Source organism: Columba livia, chromosome 12, assembly GCF_036013475.1.
Source record: "Columba livia isolate bColLiv1 breed racing homer chromosome 12, bColLiv1.pat.W.v2, whole genome shotgun sequence".
NCBI lineage: Eukaryota > Metazoa > Chordata > Aves > Columbiformes > Columbidae > Columba > Columba livia.
In genome coordinates, this window is record NC_088613.1 from 7362134 (window position 1) to 7385826 (window position 23693).

A 23693-nucleotide genomic window follows, 5' to 3' on the forward strand; every position below is an offset into this window, starting at 1 on the left:
TCTGTGTGTAGATACTGGAATGTGAACAGTGATGGCTGTGTGAGTGGATGGCAGGTCAAGACCCCCTGAAAATAAAAACATATTGATGTTGTTAGCAAAAGCTGTGGAGCATGTTTTCCTTGAAAATTGTTATTCAATATTGTCCTTGGTGTCTTTTGAATTAAACATACTGTAAGAGTTGGTTTGCTGGAATTTTGACTGTTCTGAAGGACTGAATATTGGGTAGTCATTATCAAGAGCCAGAGAAGGCAGCATGACCTACTGAGCAGACAGTGAGATGCAGAGGCAATAGCAGAAGGGAAATCCAAGATGAGAATGCAAGGAAAAAATATGTACAAGGTAAAACTTGCACAACCAGCCCTTATGCAGCAAATAAAGCAAGGTCTTACTGACCTTGGCAGCTGTACAGGGCAGCCTTTGCATAAGAATGACTCGTGCTTAATATACTAGAGAAATTATTCCTGTTTTCTGTGGTGCTGGGGATGCTATTTTCTTCCATCTCCAGTTGCAACACAGAAACACAAGTGTATTGCAGACCGGATAAGAGGAGCAACCGACCCCCTTCAGGAAGTTCCAGTTCTGCCTCCCATGGCCTGGTGAAGGAAATCTGGTACTGTGCTCCTGGAGAAGATGGACCCTTCCCATGCAGCCACCTTTGAGAGCTGGCAGTGGCAGGATATAAAGGCAGTGTGATGGGTAGCTTCCTTAATTAGTTCATGCAGTGTCTGCTAATAAGAGATCTGCTAGACTTGGGGATCAGAGAAGCGCTTTGCTTTCAATGTTATGCTGCAGTGAGGCAAGCAAAGGGATGTAGACCTTCAGGCTGCTTAAATGCTGGGAGATACGGAGCTGGTAAAGCTTTGCTTTCCCTGGTAGACCCGTCAACATTTCCCATGCCCCAGTGCTTGCATGCAGCTCTTGGACAGGCCAAGCCCAGCTCACCTGCTGCTTGGCGTGGGCAGGAGTTACGATGGAGCCCGTACACGGTGGGTCCCTGCATCAGAGCCCGGTCCCCTCCATCTGAGACGGGGGTGGGACAGATGGATGGCGAGCTGGCTGGAGTCTCTGCTCCCCACGTCCTGGGGCCAGGCCAATCCCCTGCCACCACCAGGGCCAGGTCTGCGCAGCTCTGGTGGTGTTGGTTACTAAACCTTGCTGCTTACTCAGTACTGCTGTTTTTTGTGGGTTTTTCTTTCTCTTCCTCTCCCACTGGAGAGATCAGCCCCATAAATGCCTGTGTTCAAGAGCAAGGCTATCATGGGTGTTTTGGCAGAACAAGGTCTCTCTATCAAGAGAAGGCCAGAGATGGTGTTTGTTGATATTGATCATGAGAAGTGTAATTAATGGGGGCATAAAGTGTTAAATGTTAAATTAAAATGGGAGATTTAAAAGCAGTCGTTAGATCAATTCCGAGGCTGGGATGAAATGCTTAGACTTTCAAAGAATAATCAGATTTCCGATAAAATCTTCACTGCGTGTAATTAAAGGGGTTGAAATATTAAATCAGGTGTTAAGGGAGTGATATTTAGATGATGTTGAAAGAACAAGGAACCAGACAAAAAGAACCCTTCTGTCTGCAGGCAGAGCCCCTGGCTTGGCTGAAACGGTGCGGAGCTTGGGGGATGTACTGAGCTAGCGACTAAAACCATAAAAAGAGGAGAATTATGGGAAAACTGGAAAAATCCATGCTGCAGTGCCGAACATCTGCCTAGATGGAGATGAGACCATTTGGACCTGATAGCTCCCTTGAAGTCTGATAGCACATCTAAGACCTTGGTCCATCCATGTGCACAGAAATCTAGAACGAGGTCCTCTTGGTGAGTCAGCCTTCCAGAGGAATGAGGACAGCATGTTAAAACCCACCCCAGAAAGAAGTGCTGCCATACAGAAGGCTTCCCAAGAGTTAAAAATACTAATTACCAATTGCCACCATGTTTCAGTGATATCCCAGCTAGTCAGTAAGAGCAAAGGCATGCAGTTGATGTTTTGTTCAGAGGTAGGAGAGGGGTAAAGTTAGGCTCAGCGCTACTGTCACTGGGATATATGGGGTGTCCTAGGGCACATGGCATTTCCAGGACATTTCTTTGGAGTTTGTGTTTCTTCCCATGCCCTATAATCAGAAATAAGCAGAAAAGGCTCCAGAGTAGCAACTCCCTAGTTTAACTGGCCTTTGAGTAATGATACCGATCAAGTTCTGCTTCAGGGGCAGCATCAGCCTTTGCTCTTCCAGTCAGCTTTATTTTCTGACGCTGCGAGCTGTGCAGGAGGCTGTAGGAAGGATCCGTGCCCCAAATATGTATCTTTGCTCTCATCCCTAAAAGGATAATTCAGAATATGGGACAGACATAGTATTTACTGCAGGCACTGCACCTGTCAAGGTAACATTACTATGGGATGGAGGGGAAAACCAAATAAACTGTCTCATTAGCTCTGGGCACTTATTTTCTAACCTTATTCTGTACCTGTGATGTGATTAGCTGTGAAGATGTAGCTGTAAGGCTCTCCAGAGCCTTGAAAGACACATGTTTTAAGAGTATGTTCTCATTTAGTTTTATAATCCCGGTGGCAGCCTCTGCCTGTAGTTCCTGAGGTTTAAATGCTGATTAGGTTAATGGATTGTAACGTAACCCCACCCAGTTGGTCATCAGTCCCTTTAAAATGCCTTGTGATTGTGATCATTATTGCTTAATTGCAAGCCCTGTTTTACCCTTGGATTGAGCCAGGTTGGAGCTCACCTTGCTCCTTGCAGAGCGGAGGGTGAAGAGCTGGCAGGGAGGTGTCCGCAGAGGAACAATCTCTTGGAGCTTTTATACCAAGGTCTCTAAAATTTCCCTTGTGGCATAGCTGGGCAGAGGTAACTTGATCTTTGGAAAAGTGCCTTTGTGCTGTAGCCTACAGAAGAGCTTCGTTATTAACAAAGCCTGAATGCAGGTTAGTTAAGTTGTAGCCCTTGAAGTCAAGGTCACTGTTAATTTTTTTAATTGCAAGTTTTCTCCCAAGTCTGGGGTTGCAAATGAGACTTGCTGCGTCAGGCTCCCAGAAACGGTTGGAAATTGGGGCATTTTATCCCATGATTACTCTGTCACCCTGACCCCTCCCCTTTATGTAAGAGGAAAATACACTTTGTAAACTGCTGTACGTAGATTTTAACTCCATCACTGATACTAGAAGTCCCTAAAAGGATGTGTCTCTGGGTAGACACTGATGTTCAGTCTACGGCATGTTATGAAACCATCCAGGGGGAAGACAGCAAGGTAAGGGCATGATTGTGGCCGAGGACTCCGAAGGAGATCTTTCTTCTTCACATAAGGCATGGTGGAGCTGTGGAGGTCCTTGCCAAAAGGTGTTGTGGGCACACGTGTGGCTTGCCCAAGTACTAAGTGAGGAGTTGGCAGGGAGTGAGCAGGGAACCAGAGCAGGCTCAGGGAGTCCTCAGAGCTGGAAATAGTGGGATGCTGGAGAGCATTGGGGTGGGAGATGTTGCATGTCTGCCTTGCTGTTACTCTTGGGCATCTGTGGTTCTCGTTACAGTCTGCCAGGTTGTTTCCACCTTGTCTTCAGCACAAATAGGAGACCTGCAGCTCTGGGCAGCACGGGAGGGGTTAAAGGGTGCTTTGCACCTTGTCCTGCACACTTTCCCACTACTTAGCCTTTTCTTACTCTGTTGCTAGAGAGATTATGAAGGAGCAGAGCAGAGATGCTAGCTACTGGTCTTGTTGTATGCCTTGATGCTCCCTAACTATACCCTCATCTGATGGTTCCCTGTGTTAACTCTGTCCTCACAGATTTTTAAGGTGAAGCTCCTTGCAGTCTCATTCCCAGCAGGCAGACTTGGCCGCTCCTTTGCTTGAGCTGTGGCGATCTTGGTAAAGCAACATGTGCATGGTGCCTGTGTCAAGTCCCAGTCCTGTTTTTCCTGACCTGAATGCATGGAACAGCTTGTTCTCTGCTGTCTGTTAACCCTTACAAAGACGCTTCATCTTGTTCTCTGTTTTTCTGCATTCGCTGTGCTCGGCAGAGTCAGCTCTGTGCTTTGGGTTTAGGGGCAGAGCCTGCGAGGGAGTTAATTGCGGAGTGACGATGGCTCTCTCCAGCTGAAGATCTGCTCCCATGAGCTATTTAAGCCTCTGTTTCTTGTATCTCTGTGCCAATCAGATTAGCTGGTGCCAGGAAACAGACCAAGGCCTGCTTGCTCTTGAATGCACTCTTTTTCCTCCTTACCTGTTTATCCCAGTCAAGCCACTTCCCGCTCCACCTCGATTCTTTTATTTAGCTTTGTTCCTGCCTTTTCATTTTCACAGCCTTACTCTGGCCCATCTCTTCTCTCCCTGAGGCTGTCTCTCCCTGGATTTTGACATCCAGCCTTAACGCGGGGTAAATCCTGTTCCCTGTCATACTGCTGGCTGCTCCTTTTGCAGCAACATCTGCTCCCCCCTTGCTGGTGTGTTGGGCTGTTATTGATTCCCTCCACAACGCTTACCCTGTTGTAACTTGGATTCCCTTTAACATGCAGAAGTGGAGAGATCTCCAGCGCAGTGGCGCTGCTGAAGGTGCTCATCTTCCCGGCCAGGAAGGGGAAACAGGTTGAGAAGGGGAGCGTGGCTGACAGCCCCCAGCTGCGATGGGTCCCCAGGGCTGCCCTGCTGCTGGTGTGTCCCCAGGCATTGCTCTGCTCTTCTCCTAGCCAGACCCTTCCACTTGCTTGTTGCTGATTTAAGCAAGGGGTTCGCTGTTGAAAAAGTAAACTTGAAACACTCAGAAGCTCACAGGACCAAACATTCCAGCCAAAACAGGCCCATCGCTTCCTCTTGCAAGCCCCACCTTTATCCTTATTCTAAAAATAAAATGCAAGGACATTCCTTCCTAGTTACTCTGTTCTGTTATTCTGACCTCATTAGACTTTCCCAATAGAAAATTTCATTGAACTCCTCTATTAGCGCTGAAAACAAGACCATTGGACTTCCTCTGGAAAAAATGCATCTATATCACAGGGAATTGCAGGCAGCCAAATTTCCACTGCTGGGTTTGTGCTGTACGCATATGTTGCCTCGTATGCATTTAGTAAACAAAGTTGTCTTCACACTTACAAGAATTTAAAACAATTTATCTTTTATATCTGAAGTAATTTCCTTCCCCAATTTGAAAAATTGCTTCTGTAATAAGGAGCAAAGGGCTGCAAGAACAGCTGCTTTTTTCCAGACACCCCCCTCAAGCTAAATATATTTTGAGGCTTATGTATGTGCATGTACATAGGAATGATAGCCAGGTGATGGATTGCTGAGCCACATCATAAATTCAGTTTGTCGGACACCTTTGATTACCTCCTCTGCACTCTGCCCATAATCATTCTCCTTCAAACATCCTTCTAATGTTCTTAACAGCAGCCAATTAAAACAAAGACTCCACTTGCCATCTATCCCCTCCTCCCTCTGCCATCACCCAAGCTCTTTCCCTTGGCAGGGGGGCCCTGTGGGGAAATAAGTGCATTGATGGATGGTGGTTCAGAGTGCATGCTCCAGATTTGGGGGAATATATCCCTACTTATTTTTTTTAACTGCTGCTTGAAAAGTCAGCTTGGACAGACACCCAGCCAGGCAGGGGTGGGTGCTTGTGTGTTTGCATGTTGCTGGCCATGAGTGGCTGGGAGCTGTGGGGTGGTGGCAGGAAGGACAGGGCACGTGGAACACACTGTGCATCTGTACATCTGCCCTGGCAAGCTGGCGTCCACCTTCTTGGGCTCCTGGTTTTGACTCGATAGTTTCATCCTGAGTCAGATGCTATCCAGAAGAAAAGCTTGCCATGGGCATTGAGAAATTGGAAGTCATTCAGGTCACTAGGACTTCCACAGGGGAGGGAAGCTGAAGACTGCTGTTATGTTACAGATGCTGGAAGGTATGGAGTGAATTGAAGATCTGAGGACTTCAGTTGGTGTCCGTGACTTGGGTGTCTCAGAGAGATGAGGATGTTCAGTCACTGAAAAGTTGACTCATCTACCTGGCAGTGAAATGAAGAGCAATGAGTAACAGATTTTTGGGGTGTGTGGATGGCAGGAGAAGCCAACACACTAAATCAGAATGGCTTGGGAAGTGCCTTGAGGGCTTTGACTTCCCCTTGCCTTGTGCAGGGCTCCTCTCCGCTGCATCCCCAACCCCTCTGTGTCCCACAGGGGCACCGGGCAGACAGCTCCTGCCCACTAGCTGAGTGGGTGGCTCTTAGTGCCAAGATACACTGCCAAAACTGGCACTTAGACCTTCCAGGTGCCTCTTGGTTGCTCCGCGGCATGTACTGCAGCCGTGCCTCCCTGCCACGCTAGGAGGCTGCTTGTTGCTGCGCAAGCAAGATTGGAGTTGTTGGACGTGCCTTTCATCCTGTTAGAGCCTTCTGGATTAATGGGGCAGATGTGTGTGTGTGTGTGCTCTCTGCTCCCCCTCCTGCATCCTATTTTGTACTGTAATGACTGCAGGATCTGAGACAGATCTATTCACGTAGTGCTTGTATAGCCTTTACTGTGGTAGTTTCTTAATACCTGATGGCTGTTCCTGGGTTTTATCTGCCAAATATCACTGAAAAGAAAGTAACGGCCCTTGTTTGCAGAGGGATTAGGCGATTTACCATCTGTGGCTGCAGCAGGGTTTGAGCCCCTGTGTCCAGGGTCCCAGCCTGGAACTTATGGACAAGAGCATCTTTCCTGTCAGAGTGGTGACTTGGGTGAAGATAATGCCTTTGGGGTTTGGGACTAGGCTGCTCTGGATTTTCACTGTTGTATGGAAGTGGAAAATATGCTCTCAGTTTGCTATGTTTGCTTTTCCTGATTTCCTGTGCATTCTAACTACTTTCTTTTTTACTTTATTTTTTTTAATCCTGGAAGAGGTTATCCTAAATATACTGGATACTTTTCTTCCTGGTCTTTTGTCTCCTTCTGTCCTCACATATTTGACTTGCAACCTGAGGATGCTGTTAGAGGTTTGAGTTGAGGAATAAGTCAAGGCTTCCCTTTTCCCAAGTCTCGAATCATTTCACAAGTGTTTCTTTAGTGTTTTTGTGCACGGTATGCCCTTCTGCCTAGCCCAGAAATGATAGGTGTTTTCGTTTGTGTGCATGAGTCCTCATTTTTAACACATCATGTAATTCAGATGGACTTGAGTATAGTAGCATAAAGACTTTGGAGGCCTGCCCTGTGCAAAGGGGAAAATTACTGTCTGGCCCAGAGCGATGGCTTTGTGATGACTGCATTGTGTTCTGGTGTTGTGTGTTTGTACCAAACTGGTTTGCTGCCAAGTTACTTATCCAAGCGCTCAGTACAAAGAGTGTTAAAAGAACTATTTTTGTTTTCTGTGAATTATTCCAGCTGAGAAAGAAATCAAACCACTGTCCAAACGGCTGTCTCTCCTCTTTCTGCAGGCTGTGGTCACCAGGTAGGACAGCTAAAACCATGTGAAACCATAGTATGTGTGTGTGTAGGAGCACATCTGTGCTTTGAGGAGATGCAGTGCAGGACCTGAATGGAAAATGCCTTCATCTCAGAGAAAATATCCCCCCTTGAGCAGCAGGCACGGTGTGATTGAGAAGTCTGGAGTGTGAATTTTCCAGGCACAAATATGTGCATGTGGCAGAGGAACCTACAAAGCACCAGACCCAGGCAGGTCTCTTCTGCATATGATACCTCCCAAAAGCCTCCTCTGCAGCACGGTAAATGGCTGAGCTGGGCTCCTTCTTCAGTATTTCTCCTGCTTACCAGAGCACATTGCCTGGCTCGAGGGCCAGGGCCGTGCTTGGAGCTTAGGGGAGGCCCATAGGTCGTTCTTGCCAGCAGAATCCCACAAAGGGCAGTTGGATAAAGGCATTCCACCCCTCAGCTGTCCACCAGCCTGCCCCAACACGCGTGGATACTTATCTGATTGGCAAGGACCGTGGGGGTTTCTTGAGCAGTGAGCAGGATAATCAGATATATTGTGGGATACATCTGCTTGATCCTATTTCTTATGATTACGTGGTGGGGAACAAGCCTTAATGAGCCTTGGCCTTTCCTGTCTCCCCTGTAAATTTGTTTGACTCAATTGAGCTCTCTTTGTGTGAGACAGCTCTCTTTGTGCTTGGAGGTGGAAGCATCCACCTCTGAAGCTGGCTGTGCTTTGAGCTGGGGTTTGGATTAGGTGACCTCCAGAGATCCCTGCCAACTTTGGGTTTTTTTCCCTTTTCTTTTGTGTTTGCAACTGGTGTAATTGTGGTCCTAACCCCTTCCAAGTGGTGCTGGCACTGGAGGGGATTTTAACACTGCTTCACAGCAGCGCAGTAACTGCTTCTGTACCACCGAGGAAATACTTCTTTTGCGTTAACCACCCTCCTCTAATGCAGCACTGGGAAGCTTCCTCCCTTGGGAGGCTAGAAGGGATTAGCCAAGCAGGTCCTAACGAAGGGACCATTCTTTTCCATGTATCTGTGGCTGGGGAGCGATGGGCACTGTGCTGGAGCCTGGCTCAAGTACAACTCCCGCTTGGCTGCCCCATCAGCAGAGCATCCCCACGGAACACCTATATCCTCCATGTATGGATATGGCACCACAGCTGCCTTCTGGGGTGCCATAAATCCAGGAGCTTTAGCAAGGCTGATGAGGTTCCTCAGAGATGGGACATGCAATATGTGCAACTCCAGCTTTCCCAGTGAGGAATGGGAGGAATTTTCTTGTTGTTCTTTCCGTAGAGGTCACAACCAGTAACGCACACTCTGCAAAGTCGCCCTAAGCCATCAGCATGAACGAGTGTGGGGGAAGAAGGACGAACATTAGCGGCTCCTTCGGCACAAAGATATGTGGTATTTGCATGCCCAAACATCTGCCTTGTGCTCACAGTCACTTCTGTAATGGGTTTGTGTCCTGCCAGCAAGACTTTTCCATTGCAGCAGCATCAGGGGGTGGTTTTATTTAGGCTCTGCTGTCCTCTTCTGAACAGACAGCACTCGCGGCTGAGTTGACTCTTGGCGTGTGGTGTGATTCCTGGCCCCCAACATTTGCAACTAGCCCTTGAACAGAAACTTCTCATGCGTGGCCATGGTAGAGGAAATCTGCCCCTTTTCTGAGTAACTGGTAGAAGAACAAAAGGTTTATTTTATTCTAGCTGTAAAGGTTTACCTTAAATTAAGTAAACTGTTCCCTGAGGGAGAAAGCGTCCAGGTACAGAATGTTCACAGAGGAAATATTCAAAGTGTCTGCTGCGTCCCTCAAGTGTTTGCTTTAAAGTATGAGGGCCAGAGTGGAAAAATAGAGTATTCTTTTCTAATTTGAAAGCAAAAAATACCTCTTGCAGGTAGCAGAAAATAAATTGTCCTCCTTTGGGCTTGATACTGCAGCCCATTAAGTGCACAGGTGATGAGAAGCTGTGGAGAAGCTGCCGTTTGCAGAGGTGGTTCCAGTCCCAAGTGCACAGCCCATGGGATCCAGCCCGCGTTGGAGGCAGCCCCGCTGTGTGCAAACTGTCAGCATCGTGACAGCAGAGGAATTGGAGTCTATAGGAATCTGAGTTTTACGTGAAGCTGGGTTTTATGTGACACAGGGTAAGAGCCTTGCTAATGAGGCCTTCAGTGGAGGATGCACACCTTGACCCTTACGGGTGTTATTTTGGTGGTTTCTTTTGCCGTTGGACAGTCTTGCTTAGTTCCACTTTTGAACTAGTTGCAAGGGAAGCAGAGCTGCCTTGTGATGCCATCATGGCAGCACCTAACTTGCCATGAGCTTTTGTGAGGCTCAAAATGAGCTTCTGTATTGTCAGCCAACTGAACTAATGTCATCATGTTCTTGGCTCGGTGGGTCCTAGTTGATTTCCTTCTTCCCCCTACCATTGACTGAAAAGTCCCCAGAAATGTAGGTTGTCTGTTGTCATGCATTGCTGCCAATAAATATACCAGTGTGACACTACCCAGTAAAATCTTGCCCTTGACTTTTTCATTCCTTTGAAGAGCAAGGATGCAGCTTCATGTGGTGTTCTTTATTACTGCTATGAAAGTGGAGGAGAAAGAAAGGACTGGGGAAGATGTTCAGGCTTGGTTTTCCATGGGGATGTGAAAATGCAGTTAGATGGGTGATGGTATTCTCCTAAATATTTTTCTCTTTCAGAACAAAACAGTTCAATGTGCTATTTTCATTGTTCCCATTCCTCTTTGCCACACAGTGTTTCCAGGAACACAGCTTTTATTTGGAAGGTTTTTCGACAGCGGAAACATCTCACTGCTTTTAGAGTCAGGAGTTCCTCCATTCTGGCTAATTGAGGAGGGAGGTGCTGGGTGCACCGAGGTCTTCCGTACCCATTAAGATGCAATGAAAAGCTGAGGCTACAGAGTCACCTCGAAAGTGCAAGGACTGATGAGTGAGTGTCATTTGTCTTGCCAGCTGAATTTAGTGCTTTGAGGAAAGGCCATTTTAAAAAAAAGTAGTCATCTTTGGCTCTGATAATATCTAGACACTCAGAACGTTAATAGTTCAGGAGTGGGATGTAACTCAAAGTGGAATTGGTGAAAGATTTGAGGTCTGAATTTTGCAAAATTAAGAGCCATTTCTCTTAGTTCCATCCATGCAGGCTGGCTGGATCTGAGCTTTCATTGACCATAACCTGCAAAATTGGGTGAAGCATGCTGCAGCCTGGCAGTGTAGGGCTGAGCTTGGACTCAGGAGAGCAGGTCCTTGGTTCCTCTGTCACGTGCTGGTGGTTCATGCTGAGGAAAGGAGCATGGACAGCATCGCAAATACTGAAGAAAGGGCATGGCTGAAACTTGGCTTTGGGAAAGCTCCGGTGTCCCCTCACTGTCTGCACTGTGCCTGTTCCACTTGAGGTGAAGGAGAATAGCTGCTGTTCTTGCTCACCTGTGTAGTCGTGACCCAAAAATCCTTGAGGAACAATAAATAAGGAACCCACCTTGCCACTTTTACTGAGTCACTTTTTTTCTTTAAAACAAAAGTCTCTTTTAAATAGCCATAATTTACACTTGGGAGCTGCTTGAATCCATGCTGTCACATAAATTACCATTTCCAAACTTGGCTGTCAGGAAGCGTCCTCACGAGTTGACATCCATGGGGGGTGTCAGTGGAAGGGGATCGGTTTCGTGGGAAGCAGGAGGAATTCAAGTGTCAAGTGAATACGCTTGTCCTCATGTTACCTCGAGGGCATCTCAGTCTCACCAGAGGTGATCCCTGGTGTGACCTTTGCTCCTCAGACTGCCCTCGTTCGCTTTCCCTTCAGTAGCTGCAAGGCTGGGTCTGACATCTGGAGCAAGCCCCGTCCTCCTGCATCTCAGGCAATTAGAGCCTGGCCCAGCAAGTGGCCCTGGAGCAGGGGCTTCAGGGATACAGTTTCCTCAGAGAGATAAAGGCCACAGGCTTTTCTCTCTGCTCCGCTGCTCTCTCCAGGTTTGATGCCGCTGCTGTTTAAACAAGATTGGCCCATCTGGTAGCAGAGGAGATGAGCTCTGCCAGACAGATCTGGCTTGCTGGGAAGAGTTCAAAAGGCAGCACCTACCCTTTGTTTTATTTTCTGCATGCTAACTAAGTTTGTGTTTTATGGAGCTACTTTTTATCCTTCTTGTATGTTTGTTTTGGCATGAATGCTTTTATTCTATTTGAAATAAGTGGGAGAATAAAGTGAATAAAACTCCAGTTTCCCCCACCCCCCCAAAATGAATAATACAAAGGAATTGTAAGGATGCATCGTGTTGAGAACAGTTACAGTTGTTTGCTGCTAGGAACTGACACAGAAAACTGAAGGTTTATAGTGTCAGCGGCGTGTTCCTGTCCAATGTGTGTTACCCTTTGGCGGTGCGTGCTGGAGCCGCGCTCAGTGCCGTGTCAGCCCTGTGTGCACGCGTTGTCGGCTTTTCCTGTGCCCACATAATGAGGGAATTTGCAGCAATCCAAACACTGACAGAACTGTATTTGTTGACTTGAAGAAAAGCTGAACTCCTGCTCCTCTGGGCTGGGATCATGTAAGCCAAAAAGCGCTGACTGCTGCCTGTACGTACTGGCCTCCCAGCCCTGATAAACCTGTGAAGCAGATTCATTTATTTAGGCCCTGATTCAGCAAAGCACTTAAGTACCTGCTTCGCGTTTTCTTCTTTCCAGTGAAATTGTTGGCGTGCTCAAAGTTAAGCGTGCGCTTAAGTGCTCTCCTGAGTGCGAAGCAAACACGCGATGGGAGCAGTGTGTGCTGTTGCCATGGTCTGCCATTTAGCGTGGAGGCTGCAGAATTGAGGCCCCCGGTATTAAAATTTTATTCATTTATTTGGCTCCCTCCAGTACAGGAGCCCTAGTTGCAGGATCTGAGATGATAGTCTGTCCTTCTGCAGGAAGGTGGGTTGTTTCTGTAGCACAGAATATTCCTTGTGTCTCACTCTTGCATGTTGAACAGATGAGTGTGCAGGGTGTGGGGCAAGGGGTCTCAGTTACCATCAGCAGGACACTGGCAAGTATTAGTATTTCTTCAGAGTTTTCTGTTGTTTTTTTGCCTCATTGAGAGTTTTAAAAGAAAAAATATATCAACAGTGTTACATGTATCTGAATGTTTTAATGTTTAATGTTTTGTAAGATTCATTTGACTTACCTTCCATTAGCATGATTCCCTTCATTTTGAGGACCAAGCAGCTTAGCGCAGGCACATACCGGAGTGTCTGTGTGTGCTCCTGAGCTACATGGGCGAGAGCAAGATGAACCTTTGGTTTGTTACAGTCTTTGGGATTTTGCAAAGTAGAAGGGCTGGGAAGTGGCAGATGTTAGTACACTGTTTATACCTCTTGGCGTAACTGTGTATTAAGTTTAGACCCGTCATAGACCCCAATGGCATCCTGGGGTGTATTACAAGGGGGGCGGCTAGTAGATCGAGAGAGGTCCTCCTTCCCCTCTACTCTGCCCTGGTGAGACCACATCTGGAATATTGTGTCCAGTTCTGGGCCCCTCAGTTCCAGAAGGACAGGGAACTGCTGGAGAGGGTCCAGCATAGGGCAACAAAGATGATTAAGGGAGTGGAGCATCTCCCTTATGAAGAAAGGCTGAGGGAGCTGGGTCTCTTTAGTTTGGAGAAGAGGAGACTAAGGGGGGACCTCAGTAATGTTTATAAATATATAAAGGGTGAGTGTCACAAGGATGGAGCCAGGCTCTTCTCGGTGGCAAACAATGATAGGACAAGGGGTAATGGGATCAAGCTGGAACACAAGAGGTTCCGCTTAAATTTGAGAAAAAACTTCTTCTCAGTGAGGGTGACAGACACTGGAACAGGCTGCCCAGGGGGGTTGTGGAGTCTCCTTCTCTGGAGACATTCAAAACCCGCCTGGACATGTTCCTGTGCGACCTCACCTCGGCGTTCCTGCTCCAGCAGGGGGATTGGACTGGATGATCTTTTGAGGTCCCTTCCAATCCCAAACATACTGTGATACTGTGATATTCGGGCCCCGGCGTTAACAGACTCTTGCTTCCCTGAGTGTCTGAAGCTGTGGAATACGCACTTAATCCACGAGATGGTTGTATTCCAGTCTGCTCAGAGCAGCTTCTGAGAGAGCATTCTTTCTAATCCCCACCCGTATCTGACCTGTTCTAGCTCGTTTTTAAGCGCTGCGCCCAGCCATTCCCTCGCTCCCTGCAGAAGGTTTCTGCACATCTTTTCCTGCTTGCTGAGCTCATTTGGACGGGGAGCCCGCACATCAGTGAATGGGATTCCTGTATAAATGTGCCCTGTTTGCAAAATTGTAATTGATTTAGAGCATCTCTGTTTCTTATGAGACCCAGAAGACATGAGCATGGCTAGATGTGCTTTTTTCCCTTCCCTTTGAAGTTTAAAACATGCTTAGCAAACCTGATGTTTGCAGTCTCTGCTCCCCACCTGATGTGCAAAAAATGCGAAGGTCCTTCCAGAAGCATGGGTCAGACTGGGTTGCAAGGATCTGGAGAGTTTTTGTTATGAACTTGACTCTAAGTAGGCTAGAAAATACTTGCAAGTAGGTTTAACGAATGTTGGTTTTTTAATGTGAAATAATTTGATCTGTGAATCAAACAGGCTCTGTGTCCCCACCCCCTGCTGCTGCTGACAGCTTCTTCCCACACTTCTTCCTTGGTAGCATTGTTTGACTGTTCCAGCTCCAGTAGGTTTCAGTTACTGATCAGTGTAATTGCAATAACACACCAATAATAAAAGAGGAATTCAAGCTTCCTTTTTTTGTAGTTGAAGGCTCTTCTCCTGTGAAAGCTTGAAGTCTTAATAACAGTCACACGAGCAGCATCCTGCGCCTGTCAAGTGTTTGCAGAACTGGGTGGCCATACTTTAGGAAGATAAAGGGCTGGATTTTGGGAACTTGGATACAGCCCAATCCTATCAGGCGGCATTGGCGCAGCTAATATTAGAATGGGAAACTCTAGGGACGGCTTAACATTTTAGTGGATGCCAAGGAAGCCTTGAATAGGAATGCATTGAAAGTTGCTTGTTGTATAACACGAGTTGCTGGAGTTGGAGTAATTTGAGTTGCCTTTAGTCTGGTGGAAAACTACAGCTGGGAGCAATGAGTTAATATTTTCCTTGTGTGTGTGGCTTAGGTTTCCCTGTTGAGTTTGCTTTTAGATTTGTAGGCTCTGAATCCATAGAGGAGCAACTGTGAACCAGTCGTTTGTGTTCATGTGCCACCCCAGGTTGCTGCTGAACAGCTTTGCAGCCAGTGATGGGTTAAATAAAAACACCTTAAAAATGTGGTTGTAGGGCAGAGCTGTAGCCACTCTTTCTGCTTGGTATACAAGAAAGCCACTGGCTGCTCTTCCTGCCTGAACGTTTCCTACAGAAAAGGGGGAGGTCGTGTTAATGAGAGGAGGGAAAAAACCAAACGAACACCACGAAAGAGCAAAATATCCTTCCCTAGCCTGGGAGGGCTGCTTGGTGGATGCGGCCCACCCCGCGCTGCCGGCCCTGAGGGACGCCTTGCCGGGGTGTCCGGGGCATTGCCGCTCCGAGGCCGGGCGGAGGCTTTGCTGGGCCCGTGCCCGCCCGGGCGCTGCCGGGCTCGGCGCGGGCCCCCGGGCCTTGTGCCGCCCCGCAGGCCGGGCCGTGGGGCTGAGGCGCTTTTTCGTGCAGCGGGCACAAACCCCAGCGCCTACCAGCCTGGGCAGCTATGATACGCTCTCTTTTATTGGTCGGCTGCCAGGGTTTGCTGCTGCAACGGTAAACGCCATTGGTCGCTTCCTCCTCCCATGCGCAGCTTGGTGCGGGAAATGCCCCCGGTACCGACAATGGCTGCCGGGGCCGCGCCGCGCCGCCGGGGGCCGGGCAGCCTTGCGCCCGCCTGAGCGGGGGCGGCATCGGCTCCTGGCTGATTCTATTTCTCTTTTTCCTGCAGGTTGCTGAAAAGTGCCTTTCCTGAAGCCACCGCTGCTTGGATTTCTGTCTAGGGCTGCCTCTCTCTGCCCCTCGCCCTCCTCTCTTTAATTCGGCGTTGCTTGCGGTTCGTGCCCTGACGGCAACTCCTCCAGCCTTGCCCATTTTTTTTTTTCGCTCCTCATTTACACGCAATTTGCTCAGCCATTTTATTTTTTTCCCTTGCCCGAGTATGTAGCAAATATTTAAAAGAAAGAAAGAAAGAAAAATTGAAACGTCCTTTTGCTCGTTTTGATGCTCGTGAACCGTAATTTTTAGAAGCAAGAAATAGAAGGAAAAAAAAAAAGACAAAACAACCCGAAGTTTTCTCCCCAAGGACCGAGACCATTCCACAAGCTGAAGTGCTGCCAGCAGCATATGCTTTTTGCAAGAATAATTGAAACCATTAACTGGAGAGCACAGAATTCTTTTGAAAGTCTGCCAGTTATTTGCAAGTAACTTCGGCAGTGGCACAAAATATAACACTTATATTTTAACTTCTACAATTGCACTTTTAGGAGCTGGCCTCTAATTTGATTTTCAGTTGTTCTGATAAGATTTCTATTTTATGATTGGCTTTATGTTTAATTCTTGTTTTAAACAAACACAATTTGACTTAAATGAAAACCTAAGTGCTGATGAATAGGAGTTCTACCAAAGCAACGAGTTAGTTATTTCTTCACATTTAACTTGAATTCACTTTTTTATCCTTTTTTTAAAAAAAAAAAAAAAAAGAAAAGAAAAAAAAGATCAGTAAACATTGCCCTGAAGAAGGGTGCGATTGCTTGCATTTTAATTTTTGTTTTTAATATGGCTGTAAACGTTTCCCTGGTTCGTGATACAAAATGGCTGACGTTAGAAGTGTGTCGAGAGTTTCAGAGAGGTACTTGTTCTCGGTCTGATGCAGAGTGCAAGTTCGCCCATCCGTCACGGAGTTGCCATGTGGAAAATGGTCGAGTTATTGCCTGCTTTGACTCCCTAAAGGTGAGGACTGTCTTAACGCGTTCATTACCTAAGCTCACTTGCTTTTCCTTCTCCTCGGTGTGCTGGGGTGTGGGATGTGCAGAATGACTGTTTATTGCTCTGTTTCTGCAGGGAGGATGCTGCTGGTACAGGACGTAGCTCCTGAAATCTAAGTTGAGTCTGACATCAAGTGCAATTGCCTGGAGTGCCAGGCATCACAGGGGGAGAGAGGATTTAATCCAGAGCGTTTTCTGATGGTAGCTCAGGTCTGATATAGCTGTCCTCGAAATGCAGAGCCCACATTATGGGCAGCAAATGAAACTGAAATGCAAAAAGCAGAGAATTGAAACCCAGTGCTTTAATTTGTATCCAGAGCACATTGGCTGCACGTTCGGCCCAGGGATCCGAAATGTGCTTTTAATGAGCAGAAATGAAAGCAGCATTTTAAGATAATGAATCAGCTTTCTGTGTGTTTCCTGCAGACAAGAGTTACAAATGCGCTCTAATGCTGTCCTGTAGATGAGGAGCAGCCAAAATACTTGGAGAGCAGCACTCCCAGAAAAACGGGTGTTGGGAAATGCTTTCTGCAAGGGACACGCGAACACGATGGCTCTGCTAGGCCTGTCCGAGTTACAGCCGAGCTGTTTTGCCAGCGCTCATCTTTGCAGAGTTGATTTTGCAGGCAGTAAATGGCTCTTGGTTACTTGTCACTGCTGGAGTTCCAGAAGGGACTTGGACAGTTGACCCGATACCAGGATGTGAGCGGAGGTGGGTGGTGGGGGCTCACAGCAGGGGAGGTGGGCATCCCTGCAGTCTCTTCACCGTGATTCTCAGGAACGGAGCATCATGTTCTTTTTCTTTGTTTTCCCAAAAGTGTGGCTCCTCAGAAGTGTTCTAAATATGATGGTAAAAACCCTGAGGCAGTATGGATAACTGCTTGCTTTTTGAGAACTCTTGATATTGTGTTTAATGTTTTGATCAGTCATTAACTTGTTTATATGGTTGTAGAAGGAATCGATACATTTTACAAGCTTAAAAGTTTTTCCTTGAACTTCCAGCTGTTGCTTGAACAGATTTGGGTTTATTTTTATGAACATGACGAGTAACAGATCTGGTGGAATTGTGTATGTACAGGTTTAGACCAGGACTGGATCTGGTCTAACATGGGTTTATGCAATTTATTCACTGTTTGTGGCTTCTTCATATTTTTACTTCTACTGCTTTTACCAAGAAGCTCAAGCTTCCTATTTGCATTTGGTTTTGCTGTTCTTAATCTGATTATATGCAATGATTCTTAGTTACACAGTGACTTTCAAATGTTCATTTACATTGCTGGTTTGCTGACAGTGAGAGACAAAAATATTTTTATCAGAGGAGAAAAAAAGTCATGTTCTTTGTGCCCTTGAAACTTCTGATTTGTAGCCAGTGGCTACGAATGAATGAAGAGGTTAATATGTTTACATTTTACAGCATTTACTTGTGAACTGAAAGCAGTGCTGCTGTGCGGTGCAGGGTAGTGCTGTGCCCCTTGCAGAACTTCCCTGACGTTTGCAGTGTCCCAGGGAGATGTCCCTTGTGCAGCCACCCAGCTTGGCTTGGCAGTGAACTGTGCTGTCTTCCTGTGTCACCTAGTGGGTTATGCCTTCCCGTGGGTGCTGGTTGGGCTTCTCCTGCTTCAGCAGTGGGGAATGGGATGGGGAACATCATGTTGAGAAAGCAAAAGTAAAAAAAAGCCAAAGGGGTAGACTGTGAGCTTTGCGTGTTTCCCATGGATGTTGAAAATGTTCTTCTTGCAATTTCCTCTTGACACAGTAGCAGCTGCCCAGTATGTGCTAGTTATGTGGCCTGAGTTTTCCAGGGAGCACGTTTTCTGGAAAAGGCCTCGTGGAGGGTGGACAGCTCTGCCATTGGGAAGTACACCTGGAGGAGAGGTCGGACTGAGCAGAGCGCTTGGCCACGGCCTGATGATGGGGCTGTTTCTGCACCCCACTTCTCAAGCAAGAAGTGGATCTCAGAGTGCTTTGTTCCTCCAGCCCTGTGACTCTGGTAGCTGCCTCTGCCAGAGCCCCAGCTCTGCAGTGCCACGGAGAGGTGCAGTCCCTGCGACCACAACCTCTGTGTGTGCACACCGTGCATCTCCCGGCAGAGATAACAGCCCTGATGACTAAACCCGCCAACAATGGTCTTTCTGTTCTTGGGCTGGAGCTGGGCTTGCAAAGCCCTGTTTGCAATGGTATCGAGGGACTCCTGGTCATAACAGCGGCCTCCTTTACTGGTGACAAGAGATGGTACATTCTCAGACCTGTTAATAAGTGGCTTTTCATGCCCATCCTGTGGACATCTTTGTGCTCAGCTGCAGCTCCCCTCCGACAGCTGTTGAACACCGACCCAGTCTCCTGCAGAAGGCTGGATAGATGCTTAGTGTTCTTTTCATCTTTTCACACCCTGCATAAGCAGAACATCTGTGTTGCTTTATTGGAGACAGGATATAGGATGCTTGCAGCTAATAAGTTTTCCCGTTGTCTTGCAGTTGCCCAGGGCTTTGTTCAGAGGTTGCTTGTCTGCATCCATTGTGTAGCGCTCTTGCTTGTTTTTTTTCTCTCACAGACCTTTTAAGGCTGAACAATGCCTTCATACAGGAACTTCTGATAACCCAGCATACAATGGATTCACCTCGCTGGTCAGGTCACACACAACATTTATACGCTTACTGCAACCCTCCCCCCGCTGCCTTTCTTTTTCCTTAATCTCATAGCGGTTCTGCCTCTCTTGCAGTGGTAAGAGCAGTAATGCTTCCAGAAGTAGTCAGGCTGCTTCAGTGTGGGTTGTTTCATGGACGAGTGTTCTACCTGTAAGCTTGTAAGAACACACAGGACTCCTGAAGGTAACGGGGAGGCTTCACTGATGCTCAGGTGGGATTCACCAGGGCATGCGTTGTGTGGTTGTGCAGCGCTTTGGTGGTGAAATATTGGGTCCTGATTAGGTTGGAAGTGCAGGGCTGGATCTTGCTGTCCTGAGCCTGTGGTTCTTCGAAGAGGGAGTTTGCACATTTGTACACAGCAGAAGGAACCTTTCTCAAGCAGATAGATGCGAAACTTAAAAATAGTTCCTTGTGAGAAGCTGTTCGCAGATTTGAATTGGATGCCAAGAGAGCTCACACTCTCTACTCTTTCTTCCCCCCCTCATTATTTTAGAAGAACAGTGTTGTCTGAATTAATTTGGGTGAATGGAAGGGCAAGCTGCAGTGGTTGGTGGAGGGCAGCCCAGAGGCATCAGAGCTGGCCACCGCTGGGCCACCCTCCTTCCAGAAGTGACCACAAGGGCTGCTGGGTGGTGGCCAAAGCTCTGCAGTACCTGCTGGGCAGGTCCCAATGGCACCTCTGAGACCTTTTGAGCAAAGGACAGAAGTGCACTGTCATCGCTGGAAACCTGCATAGCTTTGGGTTCATTCATCGGCTTCTCTCCCAGGCTTGCTCTTCACCATCCCCTGCATGGCTGGTGCTTTTTGCAAGGGTCAGGACATGGTTTACTGGCTGGTGGCAATTTGTACAAAGGCTTGTGGCAGCTCTTCGGTGGGCTGTCTGCAAGTACTCATCAAGTCATTAACCTTTCTATTCAGGCTGGATCAGGCGGACATGGTATGAGCCTCTTAATTCCCTGGCCAGCAAATTGTTGTGTTCTTTGGTTTGTAAAGATGTCAGGAAGGAAAAAAAACCAACACCCTTATTGGTCACTGGAGACCCTAATTGAGCAGTAAGCTGAGAGGTGGGTATTAGGAGATAGTGACGTATTATATAAAAATATGCAGGTAATGCACACCAGGTGTTCATGGAGGCTTTGATTTATAATGCTCACAGTTTGGGTATCTGCACTATGGACTCCTGGTTTAAAAAGGAAAAATGACAAGCCCAGCTTTGGGGGGGATGTGTGGTGGTTTTTTTGTTTGCTTTTTTTAAAAAATTTTCTTTATGAATGTAGATGTTTCCATATGCAAATCAAAGTTTTGAAGAGAATTTTGAAAGACAGAAAGCGGCGTAGTGAAAATTTCAGGAGCATGAATTTTTACTTTGGGTTGTCCCATTTAAAAAACATTAAGCTCTTGCGTGTTTCAAAGCAGTTTTCTTCTATGTATTAAAAAAGGTGAGTTGTCTGTGAACAGGCATAAAATCAAGAGTTGAAAGCACAGTTTTGTCTAAGTTGTCTGTTTTCTAAAAGAACTGTTATTATCTGGTAATAGTATTCAAAATCCCATGGCAATCTAAAAAGTTCACTGAGCTTGGGCAATAAACGTACCATATGATCTTGAAACCGGTGTACCTGAGGCTGTTCCATATAGTTTTCATGCTAATATGTACCTGTTTTATGCTGACTTCACTAGAATGATTTCTGACTGTTACTGGTTTGCAATCAATTTTTTTTTTAATTTAAATAAACTCCAAACTGGGAAACAATTAAAAACACCCACTAAACTTAGCATATGGTTATGCTTTTACAGAGGAAGAAGAAAGCAAACAAAGCTATAGAGATATTTTTGGAGACACTCTGACTGCATGTCTCAGCTCAGTGTAATGGAGATGCAAATAAACCAGATGAACAGTAATTGAGCCAAGTCGCCTTTGTGAGAAACCTTCACTTTCCATCTGTCATTAAGGCACTTACCTGCCTAGCGACAGCATTTGGTGATGAGAAGTAGATTTGCAGCAGCTTTGTCTTGTCTGGATGCTCGGGTGTTTTGCGGCACATCATAAGTGCTTTTTATAACTACTGAATCAAACCTCTAAAAGCAGGGAAAAATGTATTTGGACTTATTTATAAGAACTGTTGCTATTGTATTTCTCTTAAAGCAGAGTGGTACTTTGAGGAGAATAAGAGAGCTTAAATGGAAAAACAATATTTAGATCCGATCTCTTCTTGTGTATGGGTTACGACAAGCTCCATGTTTTCACAGCGTAATTTAATTGGCACACATGCTGTGTGTACTCAGCGGTGTCTCCAGAAGGTTTTTGGCACAGCTGTGTGATGGAGACCACTGATGGAGGAGCTCACCTGTGGCTGAGCATCTCCCAAGCCTGCCCCAGTGTCTGGGCTGCAGGTGCTCTCTGTGGGGCTCAGGCTGGCTACTTGGATGGGGTGTGACCCCAAATTTCCAGGGACAGATACACCTTGTTCTGCCTACCTGTTCTTTATGTAGGTTGTAGCTCTGGGCGGAGCATGTTTGATTTATTTACCATTATCCATAGGTTTCTCTGATGTCCCAGCAGTCTCATTTCGTGTATCTGTGATTTTTTTGACAGCTGAACCATGACAGATGAGCACTGGTAAATCTTGCCATCATGGTTTAAAAGGTTGCTGCCCTGAGCTGTCCTTTTGCTTCTCTGTGGCAGGTTCCTGCCTCTATGGCAGGGTTGGCGGGAGGATGGAGTGCCTTAGGTGTTGAACATGAAGTCCAGCTGAGCTGAAATACTCGTGGTCCTGGCTCTATGTGGAGGTCCTGGGTGAGGAATACATGTAACTGGCAACAGGCTGGTGTTACCTGGTGACTCTGCCGCAGGGGACAGCAATAGCCAGCAAGGGGCAGCTATTCATTGCAGCTGTTTGCAAAGATGTGAGGCACAATCCATGGCAGGAGCTCCTTGTCTATGCTTTAAAGCAAGAGGTGATTTTTGAGGCGTGCTGTGGAGGCGGAAGAAATTGGCCATGTCTGTATGTCCATTAGGTCTTTCTGGTGTTGTACAGGGGTGACATAGCAAGAAGGATGGGATGTCCATAGGTTTCCTGGTGCATAGTCTAGTTTCGGTGCCACCCTGGAGGAATGCTCTCTTATTAGCTCATTACTGGAAGAGCAGTGGTACCATTTGCATGCGGGGTGTCCCTGGGTCAGGTTCACAAAGGCTGGCAGAGGTGTGGGTGTAGGTTGGATAATTAGGAGGTGTTCTTGGCTTAAGGGGCAGGCACTGGACCACTGTCCTTCTTTTCTTTCTTCCTGCAGATATGAATTAATTTATTACAGCTTTTCCTTGGGCCTCAGACTTGTGTGCATTTTCCTTGAAGGTGTTGGAAAGCAGAGTGGTGGCCACAAATTTGTCCCGAGACCACACTTGGGAGGCCAGCCTCTTCAGGGAGGCAGGCCAAGGAAATTCAGCGGTGGTGTTTTCCTGCCAGCCTCTCCTCTCCACCAGCCAGCCCTGGCCTCCACTCCTGTCTGCAGCTCACACTGACCCCGTCTTCTCCCTGTGGCGTAAGCAAACCGCCATCCCCAAAGGACAAAGCCAGTAGCATTTACATTATTAATATCAGCCAAGAGTAACCTTGGTTTGTTGGTTGGGAAGATGATGGTAAAGTGCTGACTGCTGCCCACACTTGCCTAAAAAAGCAGAAGAGAAATTCTTTTGGGATGTGACTCTAAACCCTTCTGAGCTGCTGCGTGCGCTTAGCCAGATACATTTTGAAACCTTTTATGGGCATATTGCAGTGTTGCACGGGCCATGGCATGCCAGCTCCTGCTCCTCAGGCTTACTTGCCTTTTTTTTTTAATGCCAGAGCCCTCCAGACTGAGGTTCCAGTTCTGTGAAATCCTTAAGCCTGATTTTAAGCACAGTAGAATTCCTGTGGGCAGCAAAGAGCTCCTTGCAGCGAAGTGAGCTGTTGCATCAGGTTTTGAGAGAGGAAGATGGTCCTCAGCCCTTCTCCGAAGCGGGAGAACTGCATGTGGTCATCTCCCCTGCCACCTTTGGCTTTCCAGCTTGGGAGAGTTTCTTTGCACGTGCTCAGCACACACACCAGGGGCTTGCAGCCCTGCCAAGTCTGCCTGGATGTGCGAGCACAAGCTCTGTGCCTGTGACCCAGCACAAATGCAATGCGGTGCTCTGCAAGCCCCAGGGGTTTCCTCTGCGCTGCAAGGAGGGCGATGGCGTGCCGAAGCCCAGCGAACAAGCTGCGGCAGCTCTCGCGTTTACTCTTGTGTGGCTGTGAGTCAGGAGTTGGCCAAGGGAGCACAGAGCGTTCTGTGTTGTACGTTACGCTCTAGCACCTCGACGGGCGCTGTGCTACAGGCCGTGTCACTGCCAGATCTGCGTGGGGAAGCACATTCAATCTTTACATCTTCCAGCCCTCATCTGTAGCAGTAGCTAACACTGGGATTTAAATAGATGCCCCAAACCTGCATGTCCCTGACCCTGGAGAAGAGTTTGGGCAAAGAGGATCCTTGTGAACATGGAGCCACACTTGGCCACGGTGTCCTGTCTTGTTGCTGTGTCAGTGATGCTGCCAAGCTACTTCACTTGCATTAGCCCAGCGAAGCCAGCCGAGGGAAAGGCAGTGGAAGATGCCTTTGAGAAGAATGACTCTGAACGAGCATGTGGG

The 23693-nt window shown here is 47.3% G+C and overlaps 1 protein-coding gene across 14 annotated transcripts in view; it reads left to right on the plus strand.

Annotated features, from left to right (window-relative positions):
• Window positions 1-23693, plus strand: part of MBNL3 (muscleblind like splicing regulator 3) — a 94324-nt gene that overhangs the window by 17226 nt on the left and 53405 nt on the right. For 10 of the 14 annotated variants that reach the window (XR_010475649.1, XR_010475648.1, XM_065077631.1 and 7 more), the window contains exon 2: window positions 15352-16352. The exons of the other annotated variants lie outside the window; for them this stretch is intronic. Coding sequence is in view for 8 of the 10 variants with exons in the window: in XM_065077631.1 (XP_064933703.1) it covers window positions 16179-16352 (174 nt within the window). In the remaining 2 variants the exon portion in view is untranslated. The remainder of the gene's footprint in view (window positions 1-15351; window positions 16353-23693) is intronic. 14 annotated transcript variants of the gene reach the window in all.